The following is a 22,277-nucleotide window of genomic DNA, read 5'->3' as shown; positions in this document are numbered from 1 at the left end:
ATGTAACTGCAGCAAAGACGAATCAAATATGTTTTTATACTTGTCATATTGATTTTTTCACCCTGTCTGATGCAGAGGGTTGAGGGAGTCAAGCTGCAGAGCTTGCAGTGACAGCAGAGCCTAAGCAATCATTACAGATAATTGGTCAAAAGTTCAGCCTTTTGACCATTAACTTAGTGCTTAGAGGTTATTTTTTGCTGATCACATCAGCTAAAGAAAAACAAAATAATGTGAAGCATAAGTAACATGTTCCTGAACGTGTGTGTGTGTGTGTGTGTGTGTGTGTGTGTGTTTGTGTGTGACTATGTGTGTGTGTGTGTGTGTGTGTGTGTGTGTGTGTGTGAGTGAGAAAAAAATCTGTCTTAATAAGAAACTCTGATAACAATAAAGACCACTTGTGATATTTTTCTTAAATTACACTTTAAATCTTTCACTGTACTTTGTTTATTATTAGTGTTGGTACTTACCCAGAATCCTCAGCTGAGTCACGGCTCCGTGCAGGCCAAAGAACATCCAGAGAGGACGGGAGTTGTCCACGCACACCTGCATGCCCACGTTGGCGCCGTTGTGGCTGAGGATGATCTCTCCTTCCTGGTTGACCAGGAAGCCCAGGATGTCGCTGCTTTGGAGCGGGGTGGGCACCCGACACACCGCCCAGAACTCCTTCCTGTCCACCAAAGCCTCTGGGTTGTAGGGCAAGTCGCTGGGCCGCAGTACCGCCGGGTCGCACGACGTCACCCCATAAGACAAGGACCCGGAGCGGGCCGGGCTGGATTTAGTGACTTTGATAAAGACGGTCTCTCCAGTGCGCAGAGGCCGGTTGGTGAATACCAGTGTGTGCTCTTCCCGCGCATGCTCGGACCTCGCCACGGTCTGTTCATCCAGCGTCTTGATGTGGGCCCCCCTTAACTGGTGGAAGTGGAGGTCGCTCTCTAGTGCGGATGGCAGGAGCGAGGACTGCTGGGAGTTGAGTGAGTTCTGGGGGATGGGACAGGTGGAGGAGGAGGAGGCGGAGGCCAGGTGCAGCGTGTGGCGATGCGAGTGAGCGTGGGCCCGACCTCTGTCCTCCTGCTGCAGGTTGAGGTCGCACAGGCTGACGGACAGGCGGGTGTCATCTGCTTCACGCCGTAGGGAGGAGGAGCGGACTGTGGTGAAGGAGCGTGGGCGTAGGCAGTCGGGAGGCACGACTTCACTGTCTGGATGGAGAAGAAAGATGATGAATCAAAATCAAATGTTTTTTTGAACTATGAGAGTAAAATAAAGCAAACAGGCGTGAATGTGAATCATACACATTATATGATGATGATGATGATGTCAACATCATAATCGTTAAAAAGGGAGTTCAATTAAAGTTGTGCTGAAGAAGCTGTGTGCAATGTAGGGTAACAGTAATTATTACAACCCGCAGCAAATGGGGACATTACAAAGTGTGCTTATAGATGAAGACATTAAGAAATGAAAGAGAAGCAGTAGGTCACGTGTGTCCCGGCACAAAACTGTATCATCTGCTATTCATATAGAATGTTTGTATGTATAAGTGAAAGAGAGGGTGTGTGCTGTTTGAAATCCAGAGTACTGTATCACTCAACAGGGAGCTATGGATATCTGCAAATGCATGCCTCTAATGGCAGGAGTCACATGTACACAAATACACACGTGCATGCACACACACAAACACTGATAAGTCCTTCGCGAGCTCATCGTATGCTTTCACGCAGCTGCTCAAAATAACGCGTCCGTACGCCCGCCCTCCTCTCGTCCTGGCCCCGGTGATGGGGTAAAATTAGCCCTGCGTGCCCTTAGTTTGCTCGGGACTGGGCTGTCTGGGTTTGTGTACAGGTTTGTTTTGACTGAGACAGAGAGAGTGACCTTATGAAGTCATCGTTGGGTCAAATGGGTCAAAATGACAAAAAGAGGAGGATTAACTAAAGGGAGGAGGCAGGACAGACAGCGGGCGGCTGCTGACTGCCTGTGTCTGGAGAGTCTCCTCTGTCCCCATCTCAGCTATGCTGCAGGGCCTCTCTATCTGACCCAGGCCGGAGAGTCCGACTCCAGATAAACCTCTTAGCCTCAATTACCAGAGCTGTGGACCAGGCTACTCGCTGCTCACTGTAAACCGTGACAAAGAAAACAAGCAGCCGAGCCTCTTAAGACGCCCTCCCGCAGTTGAAAGGGACACAAGCCAAAGGAAGGACTCAGGACAGATATAATGGAAGCACATATTTAGCAGGCTGATATACTGTAAAACGGTGCTTTTTCCTTAATCCTAAATTCCTTAATAGTTTCCTTTCCTAATTTGGCTTTGTTTGAGATTCATACATTTCATTCAAGTTTTCTATTTTATGCTAGTAAATGCAAAAGCTGTGGTATTTCAAAGAAGAAAATTTTTTTTAAACATTTTAATTGAAAGAGAGGATCTGGTTTAAACCCTAGAATGACTTAAAAGCCAGTTCCAATTCAGTGATTCCTCAGAAATGGGGCTGCTTCTTAAATAATATGGTGGACAACCTGAAGCCAGGTGAGACAGCGAACCACCAGAGGTCAGCAAAAACAAGAGTATAGCTTGGCAGGATGTTACACTACAGATTCATCTGCCTGTTTCTGCATTCATTTTCTGGACCACATGAATCCATGTACACACACACACACACACACACACACACACACACACACACACACACACACACACACACACACACACACACACACACACACACACACACACACGGAAACGAAGAAGGAAAAGAAAGAGAAGAGAGAGTTTAACTATGACTCACAAGAGACGCATTTGACCACATGTAATCAGGCAGTTATTGCCACGCTGAGGTCAAGATGACCATGGAAACTGAAATCTTCATCTCAGATCTGTTCGTTTATGGATTCTAGGTCAGAGGGATGAATTCTTCAATTGTGGCTCAGTATGTTGCTCCCGGAGGAAACAGCAAAGCGTGCTGAATTTGTTCCAGGTCTGATTAATGCCTCTGACTCGATTCTACTTCATAGGAAAAATGAACAAATCTTGTCTTGTAGTAAACACTGTAGCACCACCCAACATGTTCAAACCCAGCTTTGATGTGAAAGGGCTCTTTCTTGTGACATAAATACAAACACAACAAGAGCATGTGTGTTATATTTATTTCATTAACGCTCAGTCATGTGCTGATATTAGTGTAAAGCAGTAGATGTATTAAACTTGCTGCAGAGTCAAGATCCTGAGACAGACGCGTGTGACTTTTTGCCTCATTGATGAAATACTGTCCGATGAGTTCTCGTGTGCTTTGAAGCGGGTATCACTATCACTCCTCCCTCAAAGTCATGTCAGCTGTCAGTTAATGTTAGCTGCTAAGCCGGCCGGAGCACGACTCTTTGTGATTAATGTTTAATGGTAGTAAAGCCCTGTAATTGTGCTAATTGATTTTTCAGACAGACATAAAATGGAGCAGACAGTGCCTTTGGTGCACGGGGCAGCTCCCAGTGACTGCTAATCAACCATTAAACACCTCTCCAATGTGTGCAGCGGTTAACTCTGGCTCCCCAAGGCGAGCTGAAGATGACTAGAGCGCCTGTTCAGATTTCATCTGCCATTTCCTTTATTATCAAGCCTCTGTGATCCACTCTCGGTCTGTGTGAAAACCCCTGGCCTTGAAAAACTTGAAATGAACAGAGGCTGACAACAGTACGTCCATTAAGTGGTAATTGAACAGTTCAATCTGCCGTATAGTCAACTTCCTGATTTTCTCAGACAGGGAGCTATTTGCAGAAGGGAGGCCCTTAATGAAGTGAATGGTCCTTAATGGGGCTCGTGCCTGCTTCCTGTAGGCCCCTCTCATCATGAGTTTGCCAAACTGTCACAGGATTTGAGTTGGTGTCTCCCAGAACTGTCCGTTTCACCGTTGGCCATCATTTCATTCCATATTGGATGATTTTAGATTAGACTTTGTCCAGAGATCCCCAGAACCAAAGCTGTAGAGAGGACGGTCACATGTCTGAGGGAATCAGGAGTCGGTGACAGAGAGCAGAGGTAAATCTGCAAGGACTGGCTGTGACAACACTGGATTGAAGGGAGGTGCAAATCATCTCTCTTACTCTATTTTTGTTCATCATCTCAAATAACTCAAACATAGTGTGTGTGTGAACATACACACAAAACGTTGATTCCTCTGTAAATGCAGGCTCCTATCAGCTATTTCCAAAAAAAAGCTTCTGTGAGGCGTTATATTTCTATTTCATATGCTCTTCCTCTTCCTGACTTACTTTTCAAAGAGTAGTAAGTTCAGACCCATGGCGTGTGTGCCATGTATTCTTCTTCTTGCTTCTTTATTCATCAAAGGCTGGTGAGACGGAGGCCCCACCATACCGTATTAATGCTTGCTTTTAGCTTGGAGGACAAGAGGAGGAATGAAAAGACTGTAGAACATTTACTGTGACTTTGAAAGAGCTTGTGTGTGTTTGAGCGCTCAGTGTGTGTGTGTGGGTGTGTGTGTGTGCGAGAGAGAGAGAGTGAGTGCATGAGCTCACCAGCTGCTGCTTGCTAACTGTAGTGCACCTGCGTTTTTAGCCAATACAATCCCTTTGTCCTATTGGTCCCTTTCAGATCCACCACTCACAGATGCTCTTTCCCATTGGATGCAGCCAGAATTGTGCACTTTCGAAGCTAAATTAAATCGTGTGTGTGTGTGTGTGTGTGTATGTGTTTCTCCCTGACATTATAATGGGGCCAATGGAAGATGCAGCTGCTGACGCTGTGAACCTGGAGGGCCCAGAGAAAGTGGCTAGGGGGAGGAATTCATCACCTAATTGTTTTACTTTTGATTGAAGTAGCACCTGTGCAGCTGAACCATCAACTAATTCCCACAGGTGAGTGTATGAGTTATGGCTCAGCTCCCCCATTTACGGTTTAAAACAACCCATTTGGCTCGCCTATCTGCAGTTCTTACGCTGAGTGTTTTTTGATTAGAACAATTAGGCACCTGTTGGGCTAATCCACTGCAAATACATGGCCATGATGGAGGGAGCAAGGTAGTCTGTCTGGCTTGGCCCACGCAGGCGTTGGCGCGCTTGGCAAATGTTTTTGATTAGAGAATTGCTGCAAAGCAGGCTAGCTAATGCTATGCATGGGAGGTGGATGGAGGGGGAGCACGGCTTAGTGGCTTTTCTAGCCAAAGCAGACGGAGCGTGCCAGGGGTTTGAGTCAGTGGGGGGTGGGGGAGATTTACGCTTTCTCCAACACAATCTATCTCACAGGGCTTATCTTTATCCATACTCTGTAGCAGGTTTCATCTGATGTCAGCAAAGATGACAAGAGAGAGAGAGTGTGAGAATTGGAGAGAGAAAATGGAAACAGGAGATCTTGGAGAGATTTGAAAAGATGAGAAAAGGAGAGGAGAGCACAGAAGGAGAAAGGAGGACATGAGGGGAGTGGATGTAAAGTGAATTGTTCGGCGGGGATCAGTCGAAAAGGAAGAAGGCATAGACGGATATCCAGGGTGATTTCACTATGAACAGATAAAGCAGAGAGTCAGGGAGACAACACAGGGTCTTTGAGGGAGACGGAGGCAGCGCATAACTCTGACTGACCCAGAGATTAAGAAACGCACACTGATCGGCCAAGCGAATGAGAGACTGATATAAAACAACTGAGACAGAGAGGAACGAATCAGAGGGCTCTTTGTGCTGCATGTCTGGGATGTTCTTTATTCCCTGGCGCTGGCTCAATCCCCAGGCCCTGATTGGCTCGGTGGCTTTGAACCTATGGCTTTCGGAAAGAGCAGGTCTCCCAGGGCGACACATGGCCACAACAAAGAGTCAGGCAGAACGCCTGGTAAGTCACAAAAGCCCCGTCCCTTAGGTCATTGGCAGAACTCAGCATGTGCCACTGCTTCTCTGCCAATGAGCATGCCTCGCCCTCAGCGTTAATGATCTCCATTATAAAGTTCTTAAATTAAAGCCTGCTTATTTTATTCCTGTGTTCAAGCATGGAGGGAAGCCAATGTTTTATTAATGGGAGACACACATTCCAGACTGTCAAATGTCCACCCACCTCGTTAATTCATTTGAACAATAAGCCATAGCACTACTTTGTATAATATATGAAGTGAATGCCCCTAAGAGCCGAAGAGAAAGCTAGGATATATTTGGCTATCACTGAATGTGTTGTTTCTAAACTAATAGTCCAGTTTTTTGGGGATGGAACTGATCAAAACACAGATGACCTACAGCCTTAAACGCATCCTGTCGTAGTCCAGTAGGACAGTATGAGGGTATGACAAATATAGTGCCGATTCGATCTGTGTTGCTTCAGATGCAGAGCAGCACGGGTATTTCTAAGACTCTTAACCCAACCCCCTGCTTTGATCTATGGGTAAAAATCTGTTCTTTTGCGCACAGGAAAGACAAACAGAGTTGAGCAAAAACAGGATAACACATAAATCTTCAATCGTTACCTCTGGTTTACCCCATTAAAAGTTAACTGTTAAATGTCTAAAGGCTGAAAAAGTTTATCGTTCGTCTCTTTGAAGAAAAAATGACTAAATTCCCCAGTCAGGGTAAAGTCGTTTAAAACCGATTCTAAATGTCAAATCATAAACATCCAGTTTATACTTCTAAACCTTGAACCCTCTGACCAACAACCATCATATATTTTACGAATCATACTCGATCCAAGAAACACGTTGCTACAAAACTAAACTCACTCCGCTTCCTAAACGAGGTCACAGAATAGGCAGATTTACACCATCTCCTCTACTTTGTGTGTTTTTGTTGGAGGGTTTGATTGAAGGTTCTGGATCTGTAAGTGCTGCTATTAGCTGGGAGACAGAGTCCTGCCAAGTCAAACACCAGCGCTGGTCGAGTGGTCACAGCAACCAAGCCATCGCTTCACTGAAAGAGGTCTGCTTCTCCCAGATTTATGAGAACGATGCCTGTCTTTTTCCCCAAGCTGGATCACACAATGAGTATATCTAATTCATTCCTGTCATTCCTCATGCCTCATAGAGGAGTCCTAGGAGTAGAGCCAGAGCACAGTACACAGAGTGACTACACCTGCAAAAACATTAGGCACAATGAGGGCAGTAAAAGCTAAACAAAGAGGTTTTTTATCTTCTTGGAATCTTCTTTGCATCATACATACATCATACATCATACGTGCTACTCACGTGCGGACGTTCATAATTAATGGTTGGTTTAGCTCAGATTCTCTTGCATTGATACATAAGACTTGTCATTCAAAGCAAAAATCTTTCACACTAATTAGTATGTGTTGCTGTGGGCAAAAAACAAAACAAAACATCAAGGCAGCAAATGTGTTAAATTTTAAAGACTTTTGATTAGTATAGTTTGACAGGGTTTAAAATTCCTGTCTGTACGCTTACCCATCACTGTTGCTAAATACAAACATTATGTCAACATATGTAGTGCTAAACTGCTGCCAGACAAGGTCTTAGGTTTTATTATAAGGTTTTATTTTGACAGAATAAAAGCGCCTCATGATCGCCCCCCCCACCTGTAAACGACCTCAAAGCATCTACAGCAGGGATGTCCAGCTCCGGTCCTCGAGGACCAGGGCCCAGCTGCTTTTCCAGCTCTCCCTGCTGATTACCTTGATCAGGTGAGTCAGTTAGCTGCTGATTAACTGAACACATCTGGCCAAGGTGATTAGTATTAGCTGGGGCAGGGAGAGTTGGAAAAGCAGCAGGACAGCGGCCCTTGAGGACTGAATTTGGACACCTCTGATTTACAGTATGTGAGGTGCCTGCACGTCTACACAACCAGCAGGTAGACTAGCCGGAAGAACACATGATGGAATTCTATCAGTCAGATAGAAGTCAGAGGTTTCAAACAGGGCGACCCTGTCCTACGAGCTGACGCACTGTCAAATGATAAGCCACTGTACCTCTGTTGTGTGTAAGCGGGAAACAAAAAGCCGGGCATGCTGCGCCTTCACACACGTGTTATTCAAACCATCACATAAGGAGGATCCATTTGAACACTGTAGCTGACAACTGCTCTTTAGTGTTTTCTACAGCGATTTTTCTTGATGGACTGCAGGGAAAGATCTTTCCAGGGCCAAAGAACTGCTCTGCTTCTCTGGGCTTTCTGTAGTCTGGCTGAGAGGTGTTAACAGCCACAAGGTTTTGCAATAAGACTTCATTCTCTTGTCCTTTAGGGAAGTCCCACTTGATTAAAGTTCCACTGTGACTGACTCAAAATCTGACTCCTACTGGCCTTACAACAGCATTTGTTACTGTACATCATAGTCTGTCCTAAAGATCTTGACGCCTTTCCACAATACTGTATTTACCCCAGTAAGGGCTGGCTGCAATCAATCACCTCCTAAGAAGTATGAAGCGTCAACATATCACATAACACCCTTTATTTGTGCCGAAGTTTAAAATACGGATTTGTTATATTTAAAGAATTTTTTTATGAAGGAAGAAATCACACCAGAGGAAGTGTTTTGTTCTTTCATGGCAAAGGGAAGAGGTCTTCAATCATTCTCTCTGATTCTGCTTTATTAACAGGTTTGGAGACAGGGGTAAAATTGCTGTAATTAAGCCTGTAGAGGTGTGAAACTACTAAATAAGCGCTGGCTCCCTTGTTCCTGTCATGTATGATGTATGCACCATGGTGATTCCTGCAGAGCGGATTATCATATGATACAGCTCCTATTTCAATCTTTCTACATCAAAGGCATTCAAAATGGCATCCAGTGTAATTCTCCAACTTTCTATTTCTGTGCTGACCTCAGAACAGCCTCTGGATGGTGAACAGACGACACATATCGGAACACAAAGGCACAAGCTAGATGTTGAGCTGAGAAGGAAACTTTAAGACTAGTGAACTCTGTGACAAAAAATTAGGAAGTACAGAGCAAAGGATCTTTTTAAATAGGATATAATGAGATCTAAGTGCAATCATACCCAAAACCCTTAGTTGAAGATAAGTAAGTTAGATGCAAGTGTTTTAGTGAAAATGTGTAATCAGTCTTTGTGAAGCAAAGCCACCAGGCTAGGTGTTCACAGAAAAAAAAAAACTACTTCACATGCATACAGTACGGTCACTAAGAATAGTAAAATGAAACCTAGAAGGACAATTGAGTAAGCTGCTTTGAACATAAGAAGAATATATTTTTAAATGTACTTTGCTTTTTAGGGCTGAGATAACATAAAACAATTGTCTAATGGTTCCTTCAGTAGAAGGTTCTCAGTCTGAATCATGGGTTCGGTTGGCATGTTCCACCTGCATCTGCATGTTATCTGTCTTTATAAGTTGTCCCTTTGATAAACTGACTTTAGCACCTTACGACCCAGGATCATAATTCGATTTTCCGACCTCGATTTTCAATAGAGGTTCACCAAAATGATCTCGGTATTTAAATGATGACAGTATTTAAGAATGAAGGGACACTCAGATTCCTCCATATTTTCTATGCAGAGAAATTATCATTAGCACTAGTTGTAGTCTGTGAGCCCAAAGCAAAAATGCCTCTGGCCTGTTTCAGAGGCTTTTTGCAGAGGAATAAATGATAATTTTTCTATATATATATATATATATACTCAAACAGTCTATGAGACATATAACCCCTGGCCTATTTCTATTTTTAAAACAGAGGGGGGAATGACAGCACCAACTCTTGAGTAATATGAAGTATGCATATACATTTTTCCCCATGAGAGCATAAGCCATAATTTACTGTGCTATGGATTTGTGGTATGCAGGAACAGCTACCTAGCATGCCTTCATAATACAACAGCCACCCACCCATTGTTTCTGCATCAACACCAGAGCTACATATTGATGATATAGATGGTCTTTGTTTAGTCACAGAAGGCTTAGCTGTACTACAAGGACAGGATGATCCCCTCTAGAAGATACCTATTTACAGTAAACTGAAGCCAGGTGCAAACACCTCTTGGTACACGCCATGTGAGCAAACTCATCACAACATAAGTGTAAAGTGTATGTGTAAAGACACAAAAATGACAGTGGCATTTTAAAATCTTTCACCTCTGCACTCTCTGCTTCAACTATCTTACCTAGCAGCTGCACTCCACGTGTCAGACCGTAAACATCGATGAGAGCCCACAGGGGCTCAGTTGTGCGGACTCCGCTGAAAAACAGCATTGGACTGGACTCGTTGATGCGGTAGAAAACACGTCCCTTTTTGTCAATCCAAAAGGCAATGACGTTGCCCTCATTGGCAAACTCCTCGGGCAGGGCTTTGGCCCAGAAGCCACTCTGAGACACCAGGTCGGGACAGGCATACTTCGGCAAATTGTCAGGGTTTATTCTAGAGGGGTCTTTGGAGGTGAAGCCCAGACGCAGAGCCCCACTCCAGCAGCACTGCTTTTTAGTAATCTGGGGATAACAAAACCGCAGGTTCAAAAGCCAGTCACCCTGAAATGCAATCTTCTACATATGCTTCATTTGATAATTGAGTGTGTCAAGTTAAGATAAAAACTTAAGCAAGCAAAGTAATAGTTTCAATGTTCCACTCAAGCATAAAATACCTTGAGGCGGACTTGCTCGTACAGTGCTATGGCCCTGTTGCTGAAGGTGATGGCATTGCAGAAACTGGCCTGCCTCTTGACTGTCTTCTGGGTCAGGTCCATGACGATTTGGGATCCCTTGGCATTTGGATGGAAGAGGAGAGGGCTGATTTGGAGAGGCCCACCAACACTGCTGCAATGGATAGGCAGACACCTCTTGGGTTTGTGGTGGCACCGGTGGGATGTGGATGGGAACGGGCCACCAAAGGAGTCTGAGGCAGAGGAAGGAAAAGGATCATGATCAGGAGGTTATACGTGACGTGTTGATTGTATGTCAACATGTTCTCAACCCATGATTTACCTAAATAATTCTTGACTATATAAAAGCAACCAGTAAAAAACATACAATCAATGTTAAAATATATTTTTCTAGTGTCACATGCTTTTGGTCATGTATTTATTCCAAAACCCATCTGCGCTACTCATTAGACAACACAGTAAGAGGATCGGAGCTCTGTTTCAGGCTGCACATGGGTAAAACCACAGCACTTGCTCTGATCTTCCAAGACTTACAGGTTAACAGGCCTAACTCTGTGTTCTGAGGATCATGTTTTAAGTTTCAGCTTCTTTATGACACAAGGCCCCAAATTACAGAGAATGTATCTAATCGCCTTTATTGCTGTATGTCATATAGTCTATCCTCATCTGTAATGGGAATTGATTTCCACAAGTGTATGTATTTGTGTTCGCACATTCTAGTATTTTGTGAGGGAATAATGTGTTGTAGCCATGTACTCTTAGCTACTCTGCTATTATATCTTACGTCACATATTAGGCTGCACATTCTTCATAGTTATTCCTCTGGGTCTTTTCTATTCAGTGGGATTTTATAGTACCTGCAGGCACAAGAAGCTGTGATGCCAGCAAAAGCAACTGTGACTTCAGGCTGAGGGACTGAGTCCCATTCCTGACTCAAGCATTACATGTCTGGCAGCTGTGGCGCATTATGGACTACTCAGGCTACTGTCAGAGCAGAAATTGGTTTGCCTGTCTGGTCTTTGATTGATTTGATCCTTGGTGATTCCCTGGCTAGAAATAAATCCCATCTTCTCAAATATTAGTTACAGATATATCAAAAGAATTAATGTTTACTCTTGATATATTAGTTTGTTGAAGATTTTTTTCTCAGATCAAACATCAGACTGGAAATATCTTAGCACACACCAAGTGATGTTGAACGCGAAAATGTGCATCAATCACAAGCCTGAAAAATAAGATATGTTTCTGCTTTTAACAGTATGAAAGGGTTTTGCAATTTTGGCCCTGTTTGACTCAAAAAATAAAACGTTGTAATTGAACATTAAAATGATTATGGTTTATAGAGCTCTAGACTTTACAGCTGCTGCTTCATTCACTAAGGACAGTTTAATTTTAACAAAGCTCATTCGTATAACAGATGCAAGCTAGTTCAGCGGCAGCAGCAGATGTCCGGCCGACTCCTGATAAGACTAGTCCCAAAAAACAGCACGCTTTGTGTTAGCTTTATTTATTTGTCTCGCTTTCTAGCAATCAAGTAATGGCCCATCAAGTTTGTCACCGTGGAAGCGTGGCTACCAGTTTAATCTGGTCCCAACCTGAAAGCACATTTGAGACCTTTTGTTTTAGGCTGAGCCAAGAGAGAAAGGTTGTTGAATGGGGTGCACAATGGTTCCAACAGATTGGCCTGAATGCATTAGTGAGCTCTAAAGGGGCACAGCTGCTGTAGAAGGAAATGGGCTACAGTAGGTCTCAATTCATGTTCCTTAGCAACCCCTATCCAAAGGTCTTGATCGGTGCACATCAATGTGCAGCTATCAGATAAGACATGCTAGACAGCTTTTGTTGACACAACAACACTGTTTATAGTCTCATCTTCTTACTGTTCTTACTGTTTGCAACATCTTTAAGGAATATATGCAGACAGAGGGGTAGGTAACCACATACCGTGTACTGCTCATAAAGCCGGCGTGACTAATTATATTCTTTGTACGCTTTAAAGCTATTTGTACTTGCAGGTTGATGAACAAATCTTTTTAAACTTTAGTGCTGCACAATTAATTCAATAGAATCTAAGTAACTTTGAGGATAAAACTGAATTACCTGTCAATTATGCTATTAATTGCTATGGAATTAAGAGACTGCTAATTATTATTTCTTTCTGTTATTATTTATAATATTATTTAAGGTACAGGGTAACTCACTCATTATTCTCTCTGCTTTATTCTCATACTGTATACTGCTGGAGCCCGTTCCAACTTGTGCACCGTATAAAGGTCACCAATCCATCACAAGCAGACACGCTAACACTCACACCTCCAGGCAAGAATCTACAACCTCACTGAATGTCTTTGAACAATGGGAGGAAACTGTGGCACCTGGAGAGGACATGCAAACTCCACACAGACAGTTACTCAGGCCATTGGGCATTAAGCTCAGATCTTTATTGCTATGAGACAATGTTACTAAACAAATGTATTGGTTCATTGTGTGTATTATAAATGTATATTACCCATTATTGTATGGTTTTGACACATGATCAGTAATGCACACTCTAGGTTTTTTTGCATGTGGCAAGGTATTTTCTGTTTGTATGCAGTTTGCTTATTATCTGTACATCAAGGGTTCGAATGCCTGCGTTTGTGTGTGCACGCATGTGTGTGGGCAGCAGCATATTTCTTTGACAAACTGATTGAGTGAATGTGTAATGACAGATCATTAAGCCCCAAAATTCAAGCCTACGTATCACTGATTATCTCTTTTTGGTTTAATGGCTGGCATGAGACAGCTACATGAATACTTTCATTTTTAGAGGCTCATGCCCTCAGAGCCTGTCGAGGAGAACAGGCTAAAACTAGCTCATCTTAATATTGTGACAACTGATCTTTTGAAACCCTTTTTGCCAGAGTTATATATGGGCAAATAAAGTAGTATTATTTGCCTCACATGAGCCATTTTGTTCGGCTTATGTTCATCTTGACTTAGATGAGCAAAAAAAAAAGAGTAAAGAGCTCATCACAATACAGAAGCTTGTGTGATGCCAGTACCTGTCATACCCCAATGAACACGTCCATGGAACAGTAATCTAATCTCTGGCCACTTTATTTAGCTGACCATGGCAATTGAGAGGTGAGCGGCGTGGGTGTGCGCGATCTGCACCGTGTATTTCATTAGGAGAGATGTGTTACTCATGGATCATCAGCTAATTGGGATGAAAGGGCTAATGCAAATAGGATTTTAGAGTTGGGTTAAAAAAAGAATTGAAATATTTTCAGTGCATGTTCAGTGAATTTAGCCATTCTCTGAATGACATGTTCTCAGTCACGCTGGTTGGTCATAGCGTGTACAGTAACCACTACGGCATAATTTATCTCCATGAAACATGACTCTATAACATGTAGTCACATTAGACTATGGAGCTCAGGTGGCCCTCAAACAAACCCACTCATTGTGTACCACTGCCATTGCACAATGCCTCAGAGGTCACATAGCCTCACTTGGGGCCAAAGTAGGTAAATCAATATCTTATATACTGAATGAGGAATCTGGCAGTGGCATTTCATAATTAGCTTCACCACCAAAAATAGCTTGTTGTAGTTCTTCATTTGACTTTTAGTAGATCAGTTGACAGAGTGATTTACAACAGCACCAGCGAGACTGCAGGGCAATGACAAACAACGTCTTAATGATGTTTACATAGCAGTGTCTGAATAATGTATTCGATCCCACTGACTCTTGGCAAACTGGCAAATAAACTTAATGTAACATCAGCTGCGAAATGAATCACACAATGGAGGCATATATTAATCAAAAATGTTGTGCATTTCAGGCTCAGATGCTTGGAAAACACAGCTTTGCATGCATACAGGAGCTTAATGAGCTCTAAGCAACAAGAGGAGCTTGCGTGTGGCACCGCTGTCATTCTCCCAATGGAACTCCAGAATTCCTCCTTTGTGAGTGACTACATGTGACAGATGTCATGAAGATACAGGCCGAGCCCACAGAATGAAACCCATGACTCTGTGTGTGGTTCAGTGACAGGCCCGGTGACAATAACTAACTGGAAACAGGTACGAACTTGTCACAGGCTCATCAGTCATTGTGTTGGTGATAACTGTCGGCTAGATCTGCTGCCAGGCAACATCATGACAAACTAATTTTTTAGTTGATGTGCTGCCAGGTGATAAGAATGCCTCTGTTCAGGGTATCAGATGAGTCTGAAAATTAAAACTATTTCTATCTATTTTTTAATAAGATGAATATAAAAATAATTGGTTCCATTTATGTGGGGCGACATACAGCAATCTGTAAAGCTGCAGTCATGAAATCCACAACATTTCTGTTGCCCTAGCTATATTAACAATTAATTGGCTGCAGAGAAATCACTTTTTTTAAACAGAAATTCAAATTCCAATCTGATGTTTAAAGGGCTCATATCATGCAAAATCCACTTTTTAGACATTTTGGAGCGTTCCTATGACTCTATGGGTCACATATACACACACTGAGCACGGTAGAAATGCATTTCCTGCTTTTTTCACATTTTGAAAACGTAAATTTTCTCACCCAATGAAAACAGACCACGACCTACTCTGAGGCCGTTCCCCAGGTTTCGTCATAGTGGTTGAAAGTTCTCCTTGCAAATCCTGAACCACCACCCCCACAATGATCCCGAACCAAAACTGGACTTCCGCCATTTCCCCCCTCTCACTCACCGTGAACAGACGAGCACGGCAGCGCCCAAGTCCTCCCATAGAAATAGTTCGGTTCTTAGGTGTTCTAACCAACACCAAAGTCTATTCACTTTAACAAGGGATCAACAAGTGAGGATTTGTGGGTCACTTTTATTTTTAACGGACCGGTGCCAGAAACATTGCCTCAGCATTTATACGTATGTGCATTTCAAACGAGGGTGCGTACAATGCTGGATTTGTTTCACGGCTCCTGTTGGAAAAAAAAGGACCTATTCCTAAAGTCCGTCATCCACTCACTGAAGTAAGTACATGCTTGATATTTATAATGTTTTAAAATGTTAGTTTGTCCGTTTAAAATGTAGTAACCTATGTGTGAGGCAAGTTACTAGCTAGCTATGCTAACGGCTACAGTCAGTCGACCGAGCCTTTTTCCCCTTCAAATGTGCTCATGTGGGCTCCTGCAGCCACACACCTGTGTGGAGAAAAGCTAATGACTAACGGCATCGAGCGGCTACAGACAGGGAGCGGTGGGTCTAGCGTCTGTCCTTTTTCTGTAATCTCATACACCTGTGGGGAACAGCTGATCGTTATCGCCCTTCCAGCGGCGACAGACAGGAAGCGGTGGATCTAGCTCGCTGTAGTAAGTTTGTGCTTGATACTTGTGATATCTAAATATGTTAGTTGGGTCTGTTTAAAATGCAGTAACCCACATGTGAGACAAGCTAATCGCTAGCGTTGCTAACGGCTACAGTGAGTCAACCGAGCCTTTGTCCCTTTCAAATGTGCTACTCTGAGTTGGTGCAACCACACACCTGTGTGGGGAACAGCTAATAGCGATGGGCCTTCGATCGGCGACAGGCAGGAAGCGGTGGATCGAGCTTTTGTCCTGTTGACGTGCTGCCGCTCCTGTTTTGTGTGTTGCGTTAGCCGTTAGCATGTCTTCAGGCCTTTGCACTTTAGAGCTACAGCTGGTCGATCGCTACAAAAAGAACCTGCAGATGAACGCGGTTATGTTTATTACCCCGTCCTGTCCAGCCTAAATCAACTTGTGATTTTGGGTTATGTCATTGTTCTATCAAATTCTAACATGATTAGTTGGAATGATTACTGTGTTGTGTTGCAAGCTTAGTTGCTAATTAGTCACATCTCTACAATACCTGCTGCTTATCTGGTCAGTTACCGATAGCTTGTACCATAGCCATTATATTTGTAGGACCAATACAATTTACAGTAAATGTAACAGTCTTTTCTATACTGTAGGGAGGCACATCCCAGTTGCCTACATGCAAGGAGGCTGTCAAACAGAGAAATTACTGCGGACTGTTGGTACACAGACATCTGCTGCCCAGCTCAGGAGTAAAGGTATGTAAGTTTGTATGTACCAACAGTAAGATAGGCAAAAGAAGATTTTAATTGGTATATACTGTTTAGATTTTATAATTGAATTGTAACAACGGTTTATCTGTTGTTTTATCTGTTGCTTTGTTTTGACCTACATAATAATGAACATTTCACTAATCTACAATTCTGATTGCAGTACCTATTTGTTTTGATGAGGTGATGGTGAGGACAGCCACAGTCTCCATCTGGTAGAGGACTGCTTCCGCTCAGTCTTCCAAATAGTGATGAGAACAAGGATCACCACATCTCCCTGTTTACCCTACTTTCATGCATTTCATCTGCAAGGCCCTGCAAAAGCTTCTGTCCTCAAACCCCCAGACTTCTTAATTAACTCAGTAACCTATACATTGCACATTGGAGTGTGAAGGTAACAGTTTGTTCTAGCTTTGGAGTAGTGGTGCATTTTTTTGGTTTACAATAAAGTTGGCTTTAACCATTATGTATTTCACTGAACTCTGTTTCTGAAGGGAAAACACTTTTATTCAGGAAATCATAGTATTGAAATTACATGTTTTTTCTCTTTCTAATATGGTAAGCTATAAAGTTGAAGCGGCCATAAATAAAAAGCATATAAATTATATATAAATAAAAAATAAAAAAAATCTTTGAGTATTGCACTCACAAAAAACACATTTTTACTCAAATGGTAAAGGAGTTATTCCACTGGTGGTTTACATCCATCATACAATGAGTGTTTTAGTGTTTTATCCATCAGGAAACTCTGCCTTCATCTACAATCCAAGCATGAAGAGATGGCAATTCAGATTCTTCACTCTAGGAATCCTCAGCACCAGCCCACTAGCCTCTGTAGATTAGATACCTGTAACAACTTCAGATACAGAGACATATTACTGTCAGATTTATCAAGAATGACAAAAAACATAATTAAAAGCAGTAAAAATACGTTAGGTCAATATATAATTTGAACCAATGCTTTTTGTTCCCAGGAAGGTCATGCAGTGATTGCTCTAAATATTAATGCACATTTTTAAATAAAATTATGTCAGAGCAGCAGCACAAGTAAGACAAAACAGTGAAATGTGTAAATGTAAAATGTATTTATATTATTTCAGCTATGCTCTCAAACTTATTTATTTGTATAACGTGGCTAAAGTAGTGTTATCTATTAACGAGAGTTTTCCAGGTAAGTCGTGTTGTGAATATTCAAGCTGCACACGCCATTTAGCATACGCATTAGCAACCGCTAGTCGCTTTGCAAATTACATAAATCAATTAAATTGAAGTAAATGCGACATTACCAATGAGACACATCTTGCATCAGCCGAAATGTGGCGACTTCAACAGCCTCCTCTTCAGCTTCAAGGTCAGATTCGGGATCGTAGACGTATGGTTCTACTACGCTACGAACTAGCTGGCTGGCTAACGTCGTGCAGTTCTGTAGTGGGTCTTCTTCTGTGGTGGATTGTATTCTCAACGTCGCACTACTGCCACCTATAGTATCCTAACCGTGCGGTGGCTCGTATCCATGGAGCCAAAAAACAACAACAACAAAAAAGGTATGCGCTTCCGCACAGAGGTGTGGCGAGCAGCTTCGCTTGCGACACGCCCAGAAAACACAGTGTTTGCTGATGGGGAGTGAAAACAACATATTGACAGGGGCAGTGTGGACGATCTAAAGAGTTTTATGGAATGAAAATTTACAGAGACCTTACTGAGACATTAAAGTCCAATATTCTTTAGAGTGAAAAGCTGTATGATCAGGGAGCTTTAATCAATATACCAATAAACAAAACTCACTAGCAGGATGACATTGATCAGTATGGTTCATCATTAATATCTTGATAGTGTCTCATCCTTTTCCTGAGGGGGCACCACAGCAAATGATTTGGATTGTTGTTATTGTTAGGATTTTACGTTAGATACTCTTCCTGACGCAATTGTGACTGTGACGGCACAGTGGCCGCACATGATGCAGCACAATGTAATCTAGGAATGCTTATTTGGCAGGGAGAGGGAGCAGGCTGGTGGAGAGGTGTAATGATATGCAGCGTGTATTGACTGAAAACGGGCAAGATGCTATTCAGTACTGGCAGGAAGTTGGTCTGTGGGCTCTGCCTTGAAGGTGACCTGTTGTGGAAGAGCAGCATAGACACACGGACACACACACACAAATGCATTTCTTGTGTGTACTTTTATGGCTTTAAGGTGAAACACAAGCTGAGTGGTGATGCAGTAGACAGCCCATCGCCCCAGATGCTGACTAACGCCAGGAGAATAGCGAGCACATTGGTGACACTGGCATATATTTTTAACGATGCCTGAAACGACTCTACAGCAACAGGAGGGTCCTGATTAGAGAGCTGTCTCTTCTAACTCTTCGTTTCAAAGACAGAAAAAATAAGTAGTTAAAAAGTGGTGGCCTGTGGGCAGACATTTAAAAACCAAAAGCATATCCCATGATTTCACTGAGATCTGATTTGAGTCTGTGAAGTTGAGAAACTTCACTTTGCGTACTGGGCATCTATTCTGCTACATTTAGATCCTGAATCCAATACACATCGAACTGAGCCAGACGCGCCATCAAATGAGCCTCCGCAGCCTCAGACACTGGCCCACTTTCAGTCAATCGGGAGCACAGAAGTGGAGCTCTCCCACACACTTTGCAGACTCAATTATGCAACCAACTCAGCAAACACTGGAAGCGCTCCGGTGCTTCACACCTGAGAACAACAGCCTGCAGAGGAGCGACGTTAGAAAACACAATCTGTTCCTCTGTGTTCCAGCTACATTTCTTTGGCTCCAATAATAAATAATACACTCAATGTAATGCTCTCCTCGTTCTACTAAGATTAACTGTCTACATTCAGTAGTAAAAAAACATGAATGTGAGATGAGAGCGATTGCAAGTTTTGGCATTTATTGAACATCTGAATGTAACTAGGTTTATAGTAAAGTGGGCCAACAGCCCATTATTTATGAATGACTGGTCATTAGATGCACAATTTTGGTGGTGTGTTAAAGGACTGCTTACAGTATGTTAGCAGTGGTGTAGTACTGCAATTGTGCTAATGTACTAGCTTAACTGCAATTGTTGGAGAAAATATATTTTCATCTATTATTCATCTCATTTATTATATTCATCTAATCATTTATATGTATCATTTACCTTTTTACATTTTCCATTTATGGTTTGCATTTGCTGTGCCTTATAACCCCATTGACAGGTGCACAGACTTCTAACCACAGGTTTTCAAGTATTGTCATATAGGAAGAACAATTTTGTCACATTTGCCATTTGCTCTGTGCTCCTACGCAGGCGTAGGGGTTCAAACCACAATAGGGGTTGGAGGAGTACTGCTATGCCTAATGTGTGTGTTTCCGCATGTTCAGCAATGATGTGATGATGTGATGATGAAGGCGTGTACAAGCTTCAATAAAATGTTGTGCTTTGGGGAAGTTCGTTGGAGTTGGTTGGTCTCTGAGTGAAGCGCTTACAACGCTAAGATCTCAGGCGAGCTCCCCTTGGCCAAGTAAAATCTCTGGTTGGCTCTCAGTGTGCTATATTGTTCTCGTATCTGTGTGTACCAGTGCTGTTGTGGTATTTTCAGACCCAACAGCAATAGTACATAAAGTAATCATTAAAGCACAGAATGTGTGTTTTGTTCCCTGGTCCCGAATTAACAATGCAAACAAAACAAAAACTAGGTGTGAGCAACTGTACAATTTAGATCAATCTCAACTACACTGAACTATACTATTATAACAAACAAACTATTACAAAAACACAGTGTGATGCAGTGTAAGTTATTAATGATCTGTAAACCCCCTTGTTCAGTATTGTGGCCATCAGGTAACAATACGTACACAGTGCACACATTAGCTGCTGTCTTAGCCTGATCCTCTGCTAGTAAGTGGATTAATCCCAGGGCTTTAATTAGGACAGTCAGGTGCAGTCAGGTAAACCCAGCAGTGAGTCAAAGAGTTTTACACATGTAAAATCCATAACATGCTAATAATAATTATTAACCAAAAACAATACGCTTCAGCTGTTATGTTGCTGGAGCAAAGCCTACTCACGCAATGCTAAAAAATCAGTTGGAGTGTTGCTGTCTGTGTCCAGCAGCATCAAAACAACAAGGCCCAAACCTACATGTACTGTAGGAGCTACTGTAGTAACTTCTACTTTTAAATAACTGACAGGAGTCAGTCTGTTTAACGTTTTTACGTTGTAAAAACAAGCTTTGGGTACAATTAAACAAAGTACTGATTAGTTTAGCCACGTGCCACGTTAAAAGGTTGCTATCTATCGCAGTAAGTAATCATTGTATGGATCTGGCAGAGCCCAGCGTCACTGAACCCTTTCTACAGGAGGGGAAACCACACCGCAGCACGGAGCGGAGCGGAGGGAAATCCCACAACTTTCAACGCCCCTACGCTCAAATGAACGCAAACGGCTCACGAGAATTAACGTAGGTTCTTTGTTCGTTACGTCTCATTAATCAACGGACGCGTCTTGCCTCGAGACCCCTATTCTAATTAGCCGAGTGACGTAAGTGTGATCAAAGAACAGCCCGTAGTGGCGACATGGTATCCGATAACACGGCGTAGCTAGCAGCAGTCAATGAATTAAACACGTACAGTGCACGCGCGGCAGCAGCACACAGCTAACAAAGCCCCGTTTCATTCTGGCCTATACACAGTCCACATTTTAAAATGCACACAACACACACACACACGTTTCTGTCTTACCATAGAGGGCATTTCGCGTTATCTGTCCACCCATTGCTTTATTCTTTAGGAGTCCCTTTACCGCCTGCGTGGATCACGGTGACGTTCTCGTCGCGGAGCGCAGCGCTCGTGACATGATTGCACGTTCGCATCCAAAGGTGAGCCTATCGCCTTCGTGCGCCGCGAGCCGGACGCAAACACTGGCAAGGCAGACGCACACCTCGGCTCGCGAGCGCAGGGACACACACAATACGTGAAGGCAACTCCCCCTCCACTCCTCTCCATTCACGGAGCGCTCCCTCCGCCTCGGGTCCCACTCGCTCGCGCTGCTATTTACATAAAAGGTGGAGACTGTACCGAGGAGCTTCCAGCGGTGACCCCGCTGCACTGAGCTGCCAAGATATGGAGCGAGGGGGGGTAGACAAACCTCAGATAGGCGTGTTTGCCTGTTGTGTTATATTGGTAACTATGCTCATATAGACAGTAAACAGATTGGATTTATTGTTAAAATAAAAATGAGTTTTATATCATGTTTTTTTTCTTCAGTGTGGCTTAGTATGGATCCACAGAGAAAGTAGCTGCGTTCTTTATTCTCAGCACTCACTCGTTCACCTTCCTCACTTCCTTTTGTGCCTCAGGCCCGACAGGAAAACCAGGATAGACCCTCAAGCATGGGACCTTTGACTCTGGCTGTCATCATGTGAGCGGTGACCTCACAGCAGAGTCACAGACACTGCTCTTACTCAGGACCTGAAGCTGCAGCCTAAGATAATGCAAGACTGAATTAGAAGGTTGAGATGTACCAGTGAAAAGTGAACACGTCTGCTAACTGAAACTGTCATTTAAAGCAGTAAAATGGGAAAATGATGAAGAAAGAAGAACAAGTATATAATAAGTATACAGTATATCTTTCTAAGATAACGTTATGCCTACAATGAGGCATAGTGGTGGCTTAGTAGCGCTCTGGACC

At 43.0% G+C, this 22,277-nt stretch overlaps 1 protein-coding gene across 2 annotated transcripts in view; it reads right to left on the bottom strand.

Annotated features, from left to right (window-relative positions):
* Window positions 1-22,277, bottom strand: part of neurl1aa (neuralized E3 ubiquitin protein ligase 1Aa) — a 45,323-nt gene that overhangs the window by 9,179 nt on the left and 13,867 nt on the right. The window contains exons 1-4 of one of the 2 annotated variants that reach the window (XM_029152373.3): window positions 21,329-21,469; window positions 10,509-10,759; window positions 10,035-10,356; window positions 468-1,196 (exon numbers count right to left, since the gene is read on the bottom strand). In XM_029152373.3, the coding sequence (XP_029008206.1) occupies window positions 468-1,196; window positions 10,035-10,356; window positions 10,509-10,759; window positions 21,329-21,362 (1,336 nt within the window). In that variant the 5' untranslated portion in view covers window positions 21,363-21,469. Of the gene's footprint in view, window positions 1-467; window positions 1,197-10,034; window positions 10,357-10,508; window positions 10,760-21,328; window positions 21,470-22,277 lie in introns of those variants that run through there. The other variant, XM_029152372.3, reaches the window with a different exon arrangement.

The sequence above is a fragment of the Betta splendens genome, chromosome 1 (assembly GCF_900634795.4).
Source record: "Betta splendens chromosome 1, fBetSpl5.4, whole genome shotgun sequence".
Lineage (NCBI taxonomy): Eukaryota > Metazoa > Chordata > Actinopteri > Anabantiformes > Osphronemidae > Betta > Betta splendens.
Note: the sequence above shows the minus strand (reverse complement) of the source record. Positions and strands in the feature narration are given on the sequence as shown.